This window comes from Geotrypetes seraphini, chromosome 11 (assembly GCF_902459505.1).
Source record: "Geotrypetes seraphini chromosome 11, aGeoSer1.1, whole genome shotgun sequence".
NCBI lineage: Eukaryota > Metazoa > Chordata > Amphibia > Gymnophiona > Dermophiidae > Geotrypetes > Geotrypetes seraphini.
The window spans coordinates 105,618,379-105,632,876 of NC_047094.1; the positions used below are offsets into that span (position 1 = coordinate 105,618,379).

General features: G+C 44.3%; 1 protein-coding gene across 1 annotated transcript in view; it reads left to right on the forward strand.

Annotated features, from left to right (window-relative positions):
- The window catches only part of BCAS1 (brain enriched myelin associated protein 1), a 122,617-nt gene that overhangs the window by 7,984 nt on the left and 100,135 nt on the right, over positions 1 to 14,498 (forward strand). Inside the window, exons 2-3 of the mRNA XM_033962609.1 lie at positions 8,765 to 8,846; positions 11,957 to 12,041. Of these exons, the coding sequence (XP_033818500.1) occupies positions 8,765 to 8,846; positions 11,957 to 12,041 (167 nt within the window). The remainder of the gene's footprint in view (positions 1 to 8,764; positions 8,847 to 11,956; positions 12,042 to 14,498) is intronic.

Genomic DNA, 14,498 nt, shown 5'->3' on the forward strand with positions numbered 1-14,498 from the left:
CAACCTGCCATAATACTTATTATGCAAAAGTTATATACAAATATATATGTTATATTACATTAAGGCAGGGGTGTCCAATGTCAGTCCTCGAGGGCCGCAATCCAGTCGGGTTTTCAGGATTTCCCCAATGAATATGCATGAGATCTATTAGCATACAATGAAAGCAGTGCATGCAAATAGACCTCATGTATATTCATTGGGGAAATCCTGAAAATCCGACTGGACTGCGGCCCTCGAGGACCGACATTGGACACCCCTGCATTAAGGGCTCCTTTTACTAAGGTGCACTAGTGTTTTTAGCGCACGCAGGAAATTACCACGCGCTACGCATCTAGAACTAATGCCAGCTCAATGCTGGCGTTAAGGTCTAGCGCGTGTGGCAATGTGGCATGCGCTAAAGCCCTAACGCGAATTCATAAAAGGAGCCCTAAATTTGATGTTCATGATCTCTCTCCTAACCTAACCCCCTCTTTTACGGAGCAGTTGCCGCCGCTGCCGCCGCTAAAACCCGCGCTATGCGTTCGTAAAAGAGGGGGTAGAGTAGGTGCAGAAGTGTCCTATGATCCTATCCCTTTTAAAATGTAAATTCCAAGTGGCTCTATTGATAATGGATGAGCTGTTGCTCTCTCTTTCAAGCACATGGCTAGCACTTTCTTCCACTTTATAATATAACTAGCCTTTAAGCCCGTTACATTAACAGGTGCTAGAATAAATGTGTCTGTCTGTCTTTCTTTCTTTCTGTCTCTCGCTCTCCTTGGCCGCTTTCTGTCTCGCTCCCTCATTGGCTGCTTTCTGTCTGTCTTTCTTTCTGCATCTCTCTCTCCTTGACCGCTGTCTGTCTGTCTGTCTTTTTTTCTTTGTCTCTCTCTCTCTCTTTGGCCGCTGTCTGTCTTTCTGGCCTCCTGTCTGTCTGTCATTCTTTCTGTCTGTGTCTCTCCCTGGCCCCGTGTCTTTCTTTCTTTCTTTCTCTCTCTGTCCTTAGCCGCTGAATGTCTGTCTGTCTTTTTTTACTGTCTGTCTCCTTGGCCACTGAATGTCTGTCTGTCTTTTTTTGCTGTCTGTCTCCTTGGCCACTGAATGTCTGTCTGTCATTTTTGCTGTCTGTCTCCTTGGCCGCTGTCTGTCTGTCTTTTTTTCTGTGTGTCTCTCTCTCCTTGTCTGCTGTCTGGTTTTTGTTTTTTTTTTCTTTCTATCTCTCTCCCTGGTCCCCTGTCTTTCTGCGTGTGTCTTTCACTCCTACCTACCTGTCTTTCAGTGTGTGTGTGTCTCTATTTCTGTTTGTCTGTCAATGTCCCTGCCCACTGTCTGTCTATTTATCGTGCCCCTTCTCCCACCTACTTTTTTTTTTTTAATCACGCATTGTGTTGTATACAGTGGAAAGGGCAACCGGCACACAGTAACCACTGCTGGATACAGTAAACCGTCATGCGCGCACGCTCCAAATATGCACACACGTCGCACGCGCATTCGCTGCATGCTTTAACATTTCTCTGCCACAGGCCACGGAGGCAGGGATCACGCAGGTAGGAGTGCGCATGCGCGCTTAGGGTTTTATTATTAGTGATTTTTTAATTTTAAGGGGGCACTTAGTTGAAATAGGCAAGTAGGAAGCTACTTAAGAGATATTATATAATGACACCTGGAGGGGCATTTTTGATAGGACATCTAAGGGGTCCTTTTATTAAGGTGCGCTAACCGATTTAGATCATGCTAAATGCTAAGACATCCATTATATTCTGATGGGCATCTTAGCATTTAGCGCGCACTAATCTTTAGTGTGCACTAAATCAGTTAGCGCACCTTAATAAAAGGACCCCTAAGTCTGAGTTTAGACATTTTGAGAAAGACATCCTGAAATCCAGTATAGAAATGGTTAATTTTCAAAACTGCCAGATGTCTATCTTTTTAGTTTGAAAATTGCATATCTAGACGTTTTGGCCCTTAGTACTTCTATTATTTTTGGCCATTTTTGACTACAAATACATCCAAATGAAAAATGCACAAAAAACAAGCTATTCTGATATCCAAGCAGCCAGCATTCTTAGCAAACTGGCCACAGACAGCTGAGCACGGCAGAGGAGCACTCAAAGAGGTACTGTAGTGAATGTCACATAAAAAGTCCCAGGTACCCATGTCGCTATAACCTGCCCTCCAAAACCCACCCAAAACTTACTGTACCCACCTGTACACCACAACAATAGCTCTTTTGCCTTCAGGAGTTATCTTAATGTAGGTATAGGTTTTGGAGGGCTCACCATACAATATAAGCAAGTTATAGTGACATCTGTACATGGGCCATGTTATGTGATGTTCATTGCAGTACCCCCTTCGAGGGCCCCTCTGCTCTGCTTAGCTTTCTGTGTGGCTATCTGAAGCTGTAATACAGCCTGGAATATACTGCTTTTTTCACATCTCTGGTGGTGGGAGAGGACTGGTGACCATCAGGGCAGGATTAACCAATAGGCCAAGTAGGCACGTACCTAGGGCCCGAAATGGTCAAGGGGCCCGATGAAGGTGGGCATCAACATTGTTTTTTCCAAACGGCGATGGGCATCGATCGGAAACACGAGGCCCCCCAATCGGCAACGCGGCCCCCCCATCGACGGAAATTAAGACAAGCAAGCAACGCGGGTAAGAAAGGCAACCGTAATTGTGCAAGCGGTGCTGCTTGCCCAAAGCTTCCCTCTGACGCAGCTTCCTGTTTCCGCCTGGGCACATGGTGGGGTGGGGCGGGGCAGGGGGGCCCAGTGTACTTGTGTGCCCAGGGGCCCTCGATGAATTAATCCTGCCCTGGTGAATAAGGGGATGGAGTCATGCCTTAATCCCTCCAGTGATAATCTGGTCAGTTTGGGTACCTTTTTGACCCTTATTCATTTTTAAAACAGGTCTAGCTTCAAACATCTGAATGATGCCCTAGATGTTTTGTTAAAAGTTTGATTATCTTTGTTACCTCAGTACAGAACACTAACACTCAATTTAAATCTTTTGAAGAGAAGTTTCAAAAACAGTCCGGTAGAATGGACAATTTAAAAAAAAATCAATGGCAGAAGTGAAGGTTTCCATTAATTCACAATTGAGGGAAAAAAGTCTGTTTACTAGGAAAATGGAAAATTTGGAAAATGCAAATAGAAGCTTGAACCTTAGACTTTTAAATTTTCCGGTTTCCAAATTTCAAACATCGAGAGATTTATTTCAGTCCTTCTTAAAATCAGTATTGAAATTTCTTGAAAATAATATGCCACCGTTAGAAAAGCTATATTATTTGATATTCCTAAAGAAGATAAAGGCAAAGGAATCCTACCAGGAGAATTGGATCTCACTGGTATGTTGGAAACATCTCAACAAGAAGAAATAGTTACTAGAGCAACCTTACTGGTAACCTTCGTTTTTCTTCAGGATAAGGAGGCAGTTCTCCGTCTATTCTATAAGACTGATAATGTGGAATTTCATGGTTTCAAAATTTCAATATTTCCTGATGTTTCGAAATGGACGCAAGCCAGATGGAAGAAATTCTTGGCTTATCGTCAGTCAACTTTGAGTATGGGAGCAACTTTTCAGTTACGTTTTCCTTGTAAATACTGCGTTACCTATCAGAGCATTAGATATATATTTTATGAACCTGATCAGCTGAACTTTTTTCTTGAGGGTAAGGCAGCTGGAAGAACTTCAGAGGCCTCCATGGAGCCTCTCAATCAGACAGTTAGTTAATTGAATCCAACTGCACTCTGTAATGTGATTTAGTTATGAACTATTCCTGAAAACCAACTTCCTTTGGAGGTGACGGATTCTCTCTCCTCAGTTTGTGGACTTTGAAATTAGTTATTAATGTGGAATTATTTTATAATTTGTTTTTTTTGTTTTTTTCCACTAAATTGTTTAACAATTTGTAAAAGAATATAAATAAATAAATAAAAAAAGTTTGATTATCTCTGCAGAATGTCCAAGTCCTAAAAGGCCCACCTTATGCTCACCTAAAACATTCCTCTAACACCCCCCTTCAGAATTAGATGCATTGGAGACAAAACAACCAGAAAGACGTCTAGAAAGCCAGTTTCAAAAATGCCCACTTGGACGTTTTGACTAGTAAGACGTCCAAGTGCCAGTTTATGCTGTCTTATGGACAACTATCTTTTTTGAAAATGAGTCCCTTGGAGGAGTATTTTCGATAGGAAGTATAAGTCTGAGGTTGGACGTTTCGGGCAGGACATTCACAAACCCAGGGAAAAAAATGTCCACTTTCAAAGCTGCCAGACATCTATCTTTTATTTTCAAGAATTACCTAGGTATAAGTTTTAGTCCTTAGGATGCCTATCTTTTTTGGCCATTTTCAAAAATAAAAATGAACTCCATGGAAAACACAAATAAGCAAGTTTTGTAGATGTACCCAACTACCTTGTCTGATCGTGGCAGAGGAATCCCCATCAGCTGAGCCGGTTTCAGAAATTCCTTCTGGCTTAGCTGATGGAGATTCCCCCTGCCAGGATCAGCTGAGCCATGGAGCCCTACACCCCTCCCCCTGACATCCCCCAACATTTCTGCCCCCCCCCCCCAAATCACCCGACACCACCCGACATCATGGAACACTTCCCTTCACCTGACATTAAATGAAAAAATTTTTAACTGTTATTTTATATTTATAGTTTTCTAAATATATTCAACAGAACTCTTGGATACAGAAATATTGTTCCCTATTGGAAAAATTAAACATCAAAATATAAAAAGGAAAAGGAATACTCCGATCTTAGCAGGGTGCAATATACCACAATAAAAATAGAAAGGGGGGAGAAAAGTTAGGAAATTATACTACACTTCCCTTTCCCGATTTGCAGTTTTAGGACTCGCAATTTAGATTATTTGTGATTTCCTAAAACCGGAATCACATCCCCCCCCCCCCACATACACACCTCCCTCCCACCTCCCGGACCTTACCTGGTGGTCTAGCGGTCTTTCGGGGTAGGAGCGATCTTCCTACGCGCCTGCCCCGTGCTGATCACTCATCCAAAATGGCTGCTGTGAGTTCCCATCGTAGTCTCGAGAAACGACGGGAACTCACGGCAGCCATTTTGGACGAGTGATCTGCACAGGGCAGGAGCATAGGAAGATAGCTCCTACCCCAAAAGACCGCTAGGCCACCAGGTAAGGTCCGGGATGCCGAGGGGAAGGCGGGAGGGAGGCGGGGGGGGGGGGGGGGGAAAGGGGTCAGAGTCGGCCCAAAAGTTATTCGCAAATTTTCAATATTCGTGGGCTGGCTCTGCCCCTAACCCCCGGGGAATATTGAGGGAGGAGTATAGTATTTTTTATCTTCTTTCTTTATTTCTAATTTTTGATTTTTGATCTTAAATTATTTTTGCTGGTTATTTGTTTTGGTTTTTCTTTCTGAAATGTAACTTATCACCACCTTGGAATTATATTATATATTTTTATTTTAATCAGCTAGACTGTGAGTCTTCAGGATGGATAGGGTAGTTTATCGCAAGTAGCTGATTTCATTTTAGTTTGTAAGCTGCTTTGACCTACTGCATTAAGCGGGATATCAAATGTACAATAAATAATTTGAAGATATCTATTACATCCCCCCTCAACTATTTCTTCTCAAAACTGCACAGCCCTAACGCCTTTACCCCCCTTCTATGAAACCGCGCTAGTGGTTTTTAGTGCAGAGAGCCGCACTGAATGGTCTGCGCTGCTCCCGATGCTCATAGGAACTCAATGAGCGTCGGGAGCAGGACAGGCCATTCCGCGCAGCTCTCTGCACTAAAAACTGCTAGCGCAGTTTTACAGAAGAGGGGATTAGTCTTTACTCATATGAAAGTCATTCCATCCCCTTGATCATTTGGGTCACCCTTCTTTGCTCCTTACCTAATCCTGCTAGATCTTTTTTTTTCTTCACATATGGTGACCAGAACTGCCCAAAGTATTCAAGGTGAGGTCGTGCCATTGAGCAATGCAAAGGCATTATAATATTCTTTGCTAAATTACCGCCAAAGTGATATCATTTGCCAGAAATGCTGCACTTATGTTCTCAAGCTGTCATTTGGTGAATCTGTTTGGAATATGAAAATCCAAGCTATAGATTTAATTACATACTGTGTGTGGGCTGTGGGATTTGTAGCTCCTTTTTAAACATGAGATGTCAGTGGGTTGCTAGGTGATAGAAGTGCCTTGGAAAAACCCAATGCGCTATCACCCTGTACGAGGTCAGGCTGCCTCAAAAGTTTAGATTCACATTACAGGGATCACTCGAGCACATCAGCTATTGTAAACGTGCATGGTGTATACATCACAGCACCAGCTCAACGATTTGACGGCAGCACTGTGCACCATTGTGCATGAGAATGGAGTTCAGTCTCCTGGTTTGACTTACCTCCCTTTGGGCTGGAACAAGCAGTGGAGATATCACTGAGGCCACAGGAACAGGTGCCGGGCATTGCATCATAGCAAGCCCTAGAGATGGGATTCAGATGCATATGAAACAAAGAAAAACCCAACAATTCTGCGGTGGAGATAAAGTAGCGAAAAACTAATAAGGAGAAACTGCAGAAACAATGTACTAGGTGTAGGAATTTGATGGAAGGCAAAAAAATGTTATTGTCCAAGAAATGGCTCGCGTAGATAAAACACCGGGACCTGACACGGTCCGTGTTTCAAAGACAACTCCTTCTTCAGGGGTCCAGTATGTATATTGTGCCAGGTGTGAGAAGAACCATATAAAAATTGAACAATAACACATTAAATTCTTGAAAACCACGCAGTGAGTAAACATTTTTCAGTGTTATCGTTCCAATTTTTATATGGTTCTTCTCACACCTGGAACAATACACATACTGGACCCCTGAAGAAGGGATTGTCTTTGAAACATGGAACATGTCACCATGGTGCAGGAAGAGAAATTAGCTGTTGATAGATTCCTGAGGCAGCCAGCAACGATGAAACAAGGCTCTTGTTGGCAAATGAAGAACATGTGAAATAATTTTTCTATGCTCTATCTGAACGCTGGTGGACAGGGTCAACACTCTTCATGATCAGCTAAGTGAAATTTTTCCTTTTTCCACCCGTGTACGGTGGTGGGCGGTTGCTCAGTTTGAGCTAGATTATTTAACCTGGTTGAGTTTTTTGCCAATGATAAGAAGTGTGGTAGCTTAATGTCCTTTTGGTCTGCTGTCCTTAGGTATGATTTTTGAGGCTTTTTCTGATAATTGATATCTTTACTGGCTTGCCCACCTCTGGCTGGTAGTATTTGTTTTGATTTTTGGATTTTGTTTGCTACTATATTTGATTGTTATTGAGAGTTGTTTAAATACCTACGTGGTGTAAATGCGCATAGAGGGGGAAGTTCTATAAATGGTGCCAAAATTAGGCGGCAATAAAAATCAGCGCTCGGCCTTATTTTATAAAGAGCACACTGGGACAAGCACTCTTTATAGAACAGCATCGCAAGCCAAATTCTGTGCTCAGTTTGGGCATGAGGACAGTGGTGTGCTAAGGGGGAGCGGGGCCTGGGGCAGTAGCGCCCTTCCACGCTCTCTTTCCTACCCCCTGCCGTGCACACGCGCCCTTCCTTTTCCCTGCACCTATTTAACTTCTCCAGCATGAGCAGTGTGCCCACGTCGGTGTTGGTTCACCTTTTCACGTCACTTCTTAGGTGCGGGTCCCAGAAGTGACATCAGAGAGAGCGCCGATGCCAACGTGGGCAGCAACCTCATGCCGGGGAAGTACACATGGTACGGAGGAAGGCGGGGGGGGGAGCGTGTACGCACATGGCAAGGAGAGGAGGGGGGCCGGAGAGGAAGGGGGGTGCTACACTCATAGGAACACCGCCCCCATTGCACCCCCGCTTACTATGCCACTGCATAAGGACGTATGCCAGATGAAGCCTGATGTAAATCCCGACGCTCAAGTTTGACGTGGATCCCTGTTATTCTGGAACGCTGCACGCATCTTTAGTGAATGCCCCCTGACCCGCCCAAACTCCTCCCATGGCCACTCCCCTTTTGAGTGCGCATGATCTAATTTAGACATTCATTGTTACAAAACAGTGCATAGCCAGATCGGCGCCCCAATCATAATTAGTACATATTTATTAATTCCAATAATTAAATCATCGGAGCCCATTAATTAGTTATTTGGGGCACCAATCTAGGATCTGCACCCTTTATAGAATTCAGGATAAAATGGTAGGGTAGCCATTTTAGTCCATTTTTAATAAATCACAATAAAAAAAAATTAAAGGTAGAGAAGGACACAGGAACAAATTTTTCCCCATCCCTGCAGGAAATCAATTTCCCTATTTCGTCCCCGTGAGTTTTGTCACTGTCCCTGCCCCCATTCCTGTAAGCTCTGCCTTAACCACACAAGCCTTGAGCACATGATTTTAAAGTGTTTGAGCCCCGTGCAGATGAGGACGGAGCTTGCAGGAATGGGGCAAGGACAGGAAAAGAACTCGCCAGGGTGGAATGGGGAAATTGAGTTTCTGTGGAGACGGGGGACAAATTTGTCCCCCGTGTCATTCTCTACTATGCATTTCTAACAGCTGTGAAAGATGTTTCATGTTTCTATATTTCTAGGTTTCAACAGATCATAGCAATTTACAACAGTAAAATAAAAAAAAATAATGGAAAAGAATTCCAATTAATTAATAGGAAAGACAAACACTCGAGACCAAGTCATACATATCAGTCTAATAAATCACTGCTCCTACAACTATCCCATTTCATCTTCATCAGTAATAACTTGTAATTGTGCTTTGTTTTGTTCAAATTTATAGCACAGTGACAATGGGCAATATAATAAGTGTTCCAGAAGACACTGAATGCCAAGAAAATGGGTTTTCAGCTGAAGATGCTAAGGTACGTTAGACACTAATTACATTTCTATAATGATGAGTATTAGAAGTACGGCGGGCGCACGCCAGCATGTTAGAAAAAGGTGTTCAAAAAGGCAACAGGCACTTATGAAAAGTGATGGAGGTAGGTAAAGCATAAAAGTCTTGGTGGGTAAATCAAGGAGAACTCAGGCAAGATTTTACTGGAGAAACCCTATGGAAAATGATCTGAAAGGGGCCTGAGCTCACAGGAGACATTTATCTCCAAGGCATGAGCCCATCACTGAGCTGAGGAGTATAGTTCCCATATCCAAGAGATCTCTACCTACTTTATCCCATCTCCTGTATTTCTTGAGGTGGCAATAACCCCTCAAGATCAGGTCTTTGGGGAAAAAAAAACCCCAGAGCTTGAATGGACATTTTGGACTAAATTCACTAAGCTATGCGAGCCTTCTCTGACCCCGACCCGATTCACTAACCTTCTGGCTGATCCGATCCACACCTGATCCAATCCGCACATGCAAATGAGGGGAAATGGCATGCAAAGTAGGAAGGCAGCGATTCAGTAAATCATCGAAGGAACACCGATTGGGCTGGCCAATCCAAAAAGAAGCGACTGCTGAGGACCAATCGCTGCCGACTCTCCTGCCCTCTGCCGCCCCAACTCTCTGCCACCCTGTCCCTGCCAACTGTCCTGATTTCTGCCACCCTGTCCCTGTAGTGCAAGCCCATGGTTTTAACCCGCGGGTTAAAAGCGTGTTCTGTCCTAGCTAAAGCGTGTTCTGTTCCATCTGGCTGCAGCGTGTTCTGTCCACTCAAAACTGCAGCCACCACCCCCTCCCCTTTATTTTGACCTTGCTTGTGCGGTCTGCGCATGCGTCTGGATCGCTATGCAGCGATCCATGCAGTCGGCGTGGGGGTGTGCCTCTGATCAAAAAATTTGCATGAGGACTGTTTAGTGAATCGGTTGCCCTGCAAGACTCGGCCACGGATCGGATCAGAAAGATGAGTCTAGTGAATCTAGGCCTTTTTTCTTCTAGAATAAATAAAATAATCTAGATGACTCAGACTAACTCGTTTATGTTTTTCCTTAATTTTTTTTTTTACTTTTGTTTCATTTTTCCTTTAATGATATGATTGCAGCATGCCTTGTTCTTCCTCTATCAGTGGATGTAATGTAGTATATGTTATCAAATAAATTAACTGTATAATTATCAGGAGTATATTAGGTCCTATTCCAGTGTGTACATGAAAAATCCCAAAAATTCACTGGTCTGTAAATTTGATGCTTCAAACTAGAGAGTTGCACGGGGACAGAAATCCCACCCATCTCCGCCCGTCCCCACCAGGATCCTCTCCATCCCCACCCGTCCCCGTCAGGATCCTCTCCATCCCCACCTGTCCCCGTCAGAATCCTCTCCGTCCCCACCCATCCCCGCAAGGAATTACCTCCATCCCCGCCCATCACCATAAAAAGCAGCAATTACTTCTGACAGGATCATCAATTCCACAGTTTCTTTTGTGTTTGTGCTGCTGTTTTCCTTGTAGAATCTCTTTGGTGGAACCCTTTTTTTGTTTTCTGTTCAGGTAATTAACTTATAAACCCCCTCTTTTACTAAGGTTGACGTGTCCATTATATTATATGGACGAACCCTGCTTCCAAAGCCTTCCATCCCCGTGGGAGTCCCGTTGGCTAGAGGGGGTCCCCATGGGAGTTCCGTGGGCAACAGGGGGGTCCACGTGGAGTCCCGTGGGTTAGGGGGGATTCCCACGGGAACCCCGTGGGACCCGCGGATTCCCGCGATCCCTGTTCCTGTGCAGACCTCTGCTTCAAACTTAAATCTTCAACTGTAATAATATACACTCAAATTATATGTATAAGCATAAGAAGTAGTGTGCAATATAGCTCTTATTTGGGTATTTTGTCTATGAATATTCATTAGGGATAGCCTGAAAACCTGGAATGCTTGGAGCCCCCATGGTAGGGTTACCATATTTAAAAAAAGAAAATCCCGGACACATGACCCCGCTCTGTTCTGCCTCCAGCCCTGCCCCATTCTGCTCCAGCCCCGGCCAGTTCTGCCTTCAGCCCTGCCCAGTTCTAATTTTAGCCCTGTCCCCAGAAAGCCTCCTCTCTTTGCTACGAGCTCCGGCTGTGTCTGGAGGGCCTGGAGCATGTGCGGATTCGTGTTATGTTATCTATGCATGCTCAGAGGCCTTCCAGATTCGGCTGCAGCTTGCAGGGGGCTTTCTAAAACCCGGACAAACATCAGGTTTTGGAAAGTCCATCCAGGAGCGCAGACAGTCCTCTGAAAAGAGGACCATGTTTGGGTTTTCCCAGACGTCTGGAAACCCTAACCCAAGGGCTAATTAATGAAATCATAAGTGTTCAGTACCCAATCTCCTGCACTGGAGCCACAGCGAGATCAAATCGGGACCATCATAACACTTATGCGTCCCTTGGCTGAATCCACTGAGTTATTACCTATTGATCATTAAATAATCACCAGAGCTGGTATATAATGGAATATCCTTATTGATATACTAATAAATCACACTTAATTTATGATTTGCCAGCAAATCCCTTCCAAAAAGTATTTTCTTAAAGCATGATGTCATAAAACTCATTGAACCTGAACCATAAAGCAAAAAAATCAAATTATTGTACTAAATGAGAACAAATGATTATTTAGTACTCTCAGTGGCGTAGCAAGGGTTATTGGCGTCGGGGTGGTGGCACCCCTCCCCCACCCTCTTCTCCACCCCCCCGCTTCCTGACCCTCCCCTTCCGTGCGCCCCCACCCCATCCCTTCCTCCGTAGCTTTTTTAATTTTCCAGGCTAGAGCAACAGCACAAACTTGTTACCCGCGTCATGTCAGCTATCCCTCTGACGTCAGGTGCCATAACTAAACTGTGATCCTGCCAGTACGGGTAGGGAAAACACTTACCCGTGGCCGGCGCTAAAAACTGCGCTACTGTTTGATATAAGGGGGGGGGGGGTTAAAGTACCCAATAAAATATACCTGCGGTATATCAAGAACTGCAATAATAATAACTCTATAAGTAGCATCAACGTTTCTTTTTTTAAAATCGTTCACAAGTCATATAAGAAAAATAATATTTATTTCATTTCAGCATTCATCTGAAAATGGAAATCTTCAGAACGGACCAACTACTATCTATTATGTCCATAATGTCTCTCTTCAAAAGAATGATGTAGGTGTGTATTTATTCCAAAGCTTATCTTTATTCTGAAAGCGCGCTTTAATTCCACCTGAGGGTGGCAGAGGAAAGCCAAACACAGATCAGCAGAATTTCTTTAATTTTAACCAAAACAGACAAAGTTCCTTTTAGTCCTTGAGTTCTGACGTCTAAGCCAGCAGCTTAGGAACCCATTTATCAAAGTGTGGTTCATTTTATGACTTACCAAACCTTAACAACCTAATAAGAGCAAAGCCTGTGAAGTAAATGCAGGCGAGAGGCCCAGTATTTCTCTTGCATTTAGCACATAGAGCAGATACCTATTGCATGGAAGACACAAGTTACATAGTCTGGCAATGGTGCCTTATATGGATAGCTGACCTCCTTGTGGGAGTATCATGAGACTTCCTCTAGGGGCCAGAATGAATATTTTGAAACCTGAAACCAGGCAGGGTGAAAATGGTGGAAGACCACTCCTACTCCCTTCCTCTGAACTATTAGAGAAGGGCAGGATATTGTAGCACTTAGGGACCTAGAAATGCCCAGGCCAACTCTTGTTGTAAACCGCCTAGAACTGAAAGGTATTTGCGGGATAGAAGACACTAATGTAATGTAATGTAATACCTGCAAGAAGGAATGGGAGAGGCTTGTCTGTGGAGGGACTTGCTATAATATTGGGGATTTTGATGCAGGAAGAACACTTGATGTGTGGAAAATCATGATGTCTGCTGTAGGCGCTTGATTTGGAGAGTCATCGTTGAGGAGGTGCCTTCTGGAGGTAGGGCTGGGCCAGAGCTTTCCAAAACCCAGTTAATCTGGGTTTTGGTAAGCTCTGACCACATCTGGAGGGCCTCTTAGCATGCGCGGCTGACGTCACATGCATCCGCTCATGCTCGGAGGCCCTCGGACATGACCTGGAGGTCAGGAATTAAAAGAAGAAGCTTACTAGGGGCAGGGCTGAGGCAGAATGGGGTGGGGCTAGAGGTGGAATGGGCGGGGCTGGAACAGAACAGGGCGAGGCTGCTTATCATTGATATACCACTGCTAGACGGACGCAGCACTGTGGAAATTGGAAAAGTGCATTTTTGTGTTCGTGAGTTGTGTTCCCTTTAGTGTGCACTGTTTTGTTTTAATATGGAAATACATTCAGGGCTCCTTTTACGAAGCCGCAGTAGCGGTTTAATGCATGTAATAGCGCATGCTAAACCGCCAGACGCCGTTAGCCGCTACCGCCTCCTCTTGAGCATGCAGTAGTTTTTTGGCTAGCGTGGGGGTAGCGCGCGCTAAAGCCGCTAACGCGGCTTCGTAAAAGGAACCCTCAGTGATTATAAAAAAAAAAAGAAAAGAAACAAAAAATTGTGAAAAATGTTTCCCCACACATAGCCAGCATAGCCATGGGATGTGCCTGGCCTAATGAGTTTGGGCTCAGGCCTGCCCAACCCAGCAGCCACATTTGCGTTTTGCATCATAAGAATAGCCTTACTGGGTCAGACCAATCAAGCCCAGTCGCCTGTTCTCATGGTGGCCTATCCAGGTCACTAGTACCTATCATATTCCATGCTATCAATCCATGGCAAGCAGTGGCTTCCCCCGTGTCTTTCTCAATAACAGACTATGGACTTTTCTTCCAGGAACTTGTCCAAACCTTTCTTAAAACCAGCAACGCTATCTGCTCTTACCACATCCTCTGGCAACTTGTTCCAGAGCTTAACTATTCTCTGAGTTAAAAAAAATTCCTCCTATTGGTTTTAAAAGTATTTCCCTGTAACTTCATCGAGTGTCCCCTAGTCTTAGTAATTTTTGATGGAGTGAAAAATCGATCCACTTGGACCCGTTCTACTCCACTCAGAATTTTGTAGACTTCAATCATATCTCCCCTCAGCCGTCTCTTTTCCGAGCTAAAGAGCCCTAACCGTTTTAGTCTTTACTCATACGAGAGGAGTTCCATCCCCTTGACCATCTTGGTCGCTCTTCTTTGAATTTTTTCTAGCACCACTATATCTTTCTTGACATAAGGAGACCAGAATTCCAGATTAGCTGCCAGCAGCATGTAGGAACTGCTTCCAGCATGTAGAAATGCTGCACAGGCTAGGGTTAGGTGGGTGGGAATGGAGGGAGCGAGAGACGCTGCACAGGCTGGGGGGGGGAGGGAAGGGGGGAAAAAGAGAGGCTGCACAGGCTGGGGGGTTGGGAAGGGAAAGAAAGAATCAGGCTGTTACCCAGGCTGGAGGAGGTGGGAAGGGAGGGAAAGAGAGAGAAACGCCCACCTAGTTTGGGCTCAAGCCCACTCAAAATTGGCTTTCTGTCTATGCTACTGCCCAATACAAATACTTATCTTACAATGCTGCTCCACAGAGTTTACTATCTAATCCAGGCACATAGACAATATAGAAAGCTTGAGAACATGTGTTTATTATTGAAAGCATGCTTAAAATCAACAAGCTGTGATGAGAGATTTCAGGTTTAAAAACAAAAA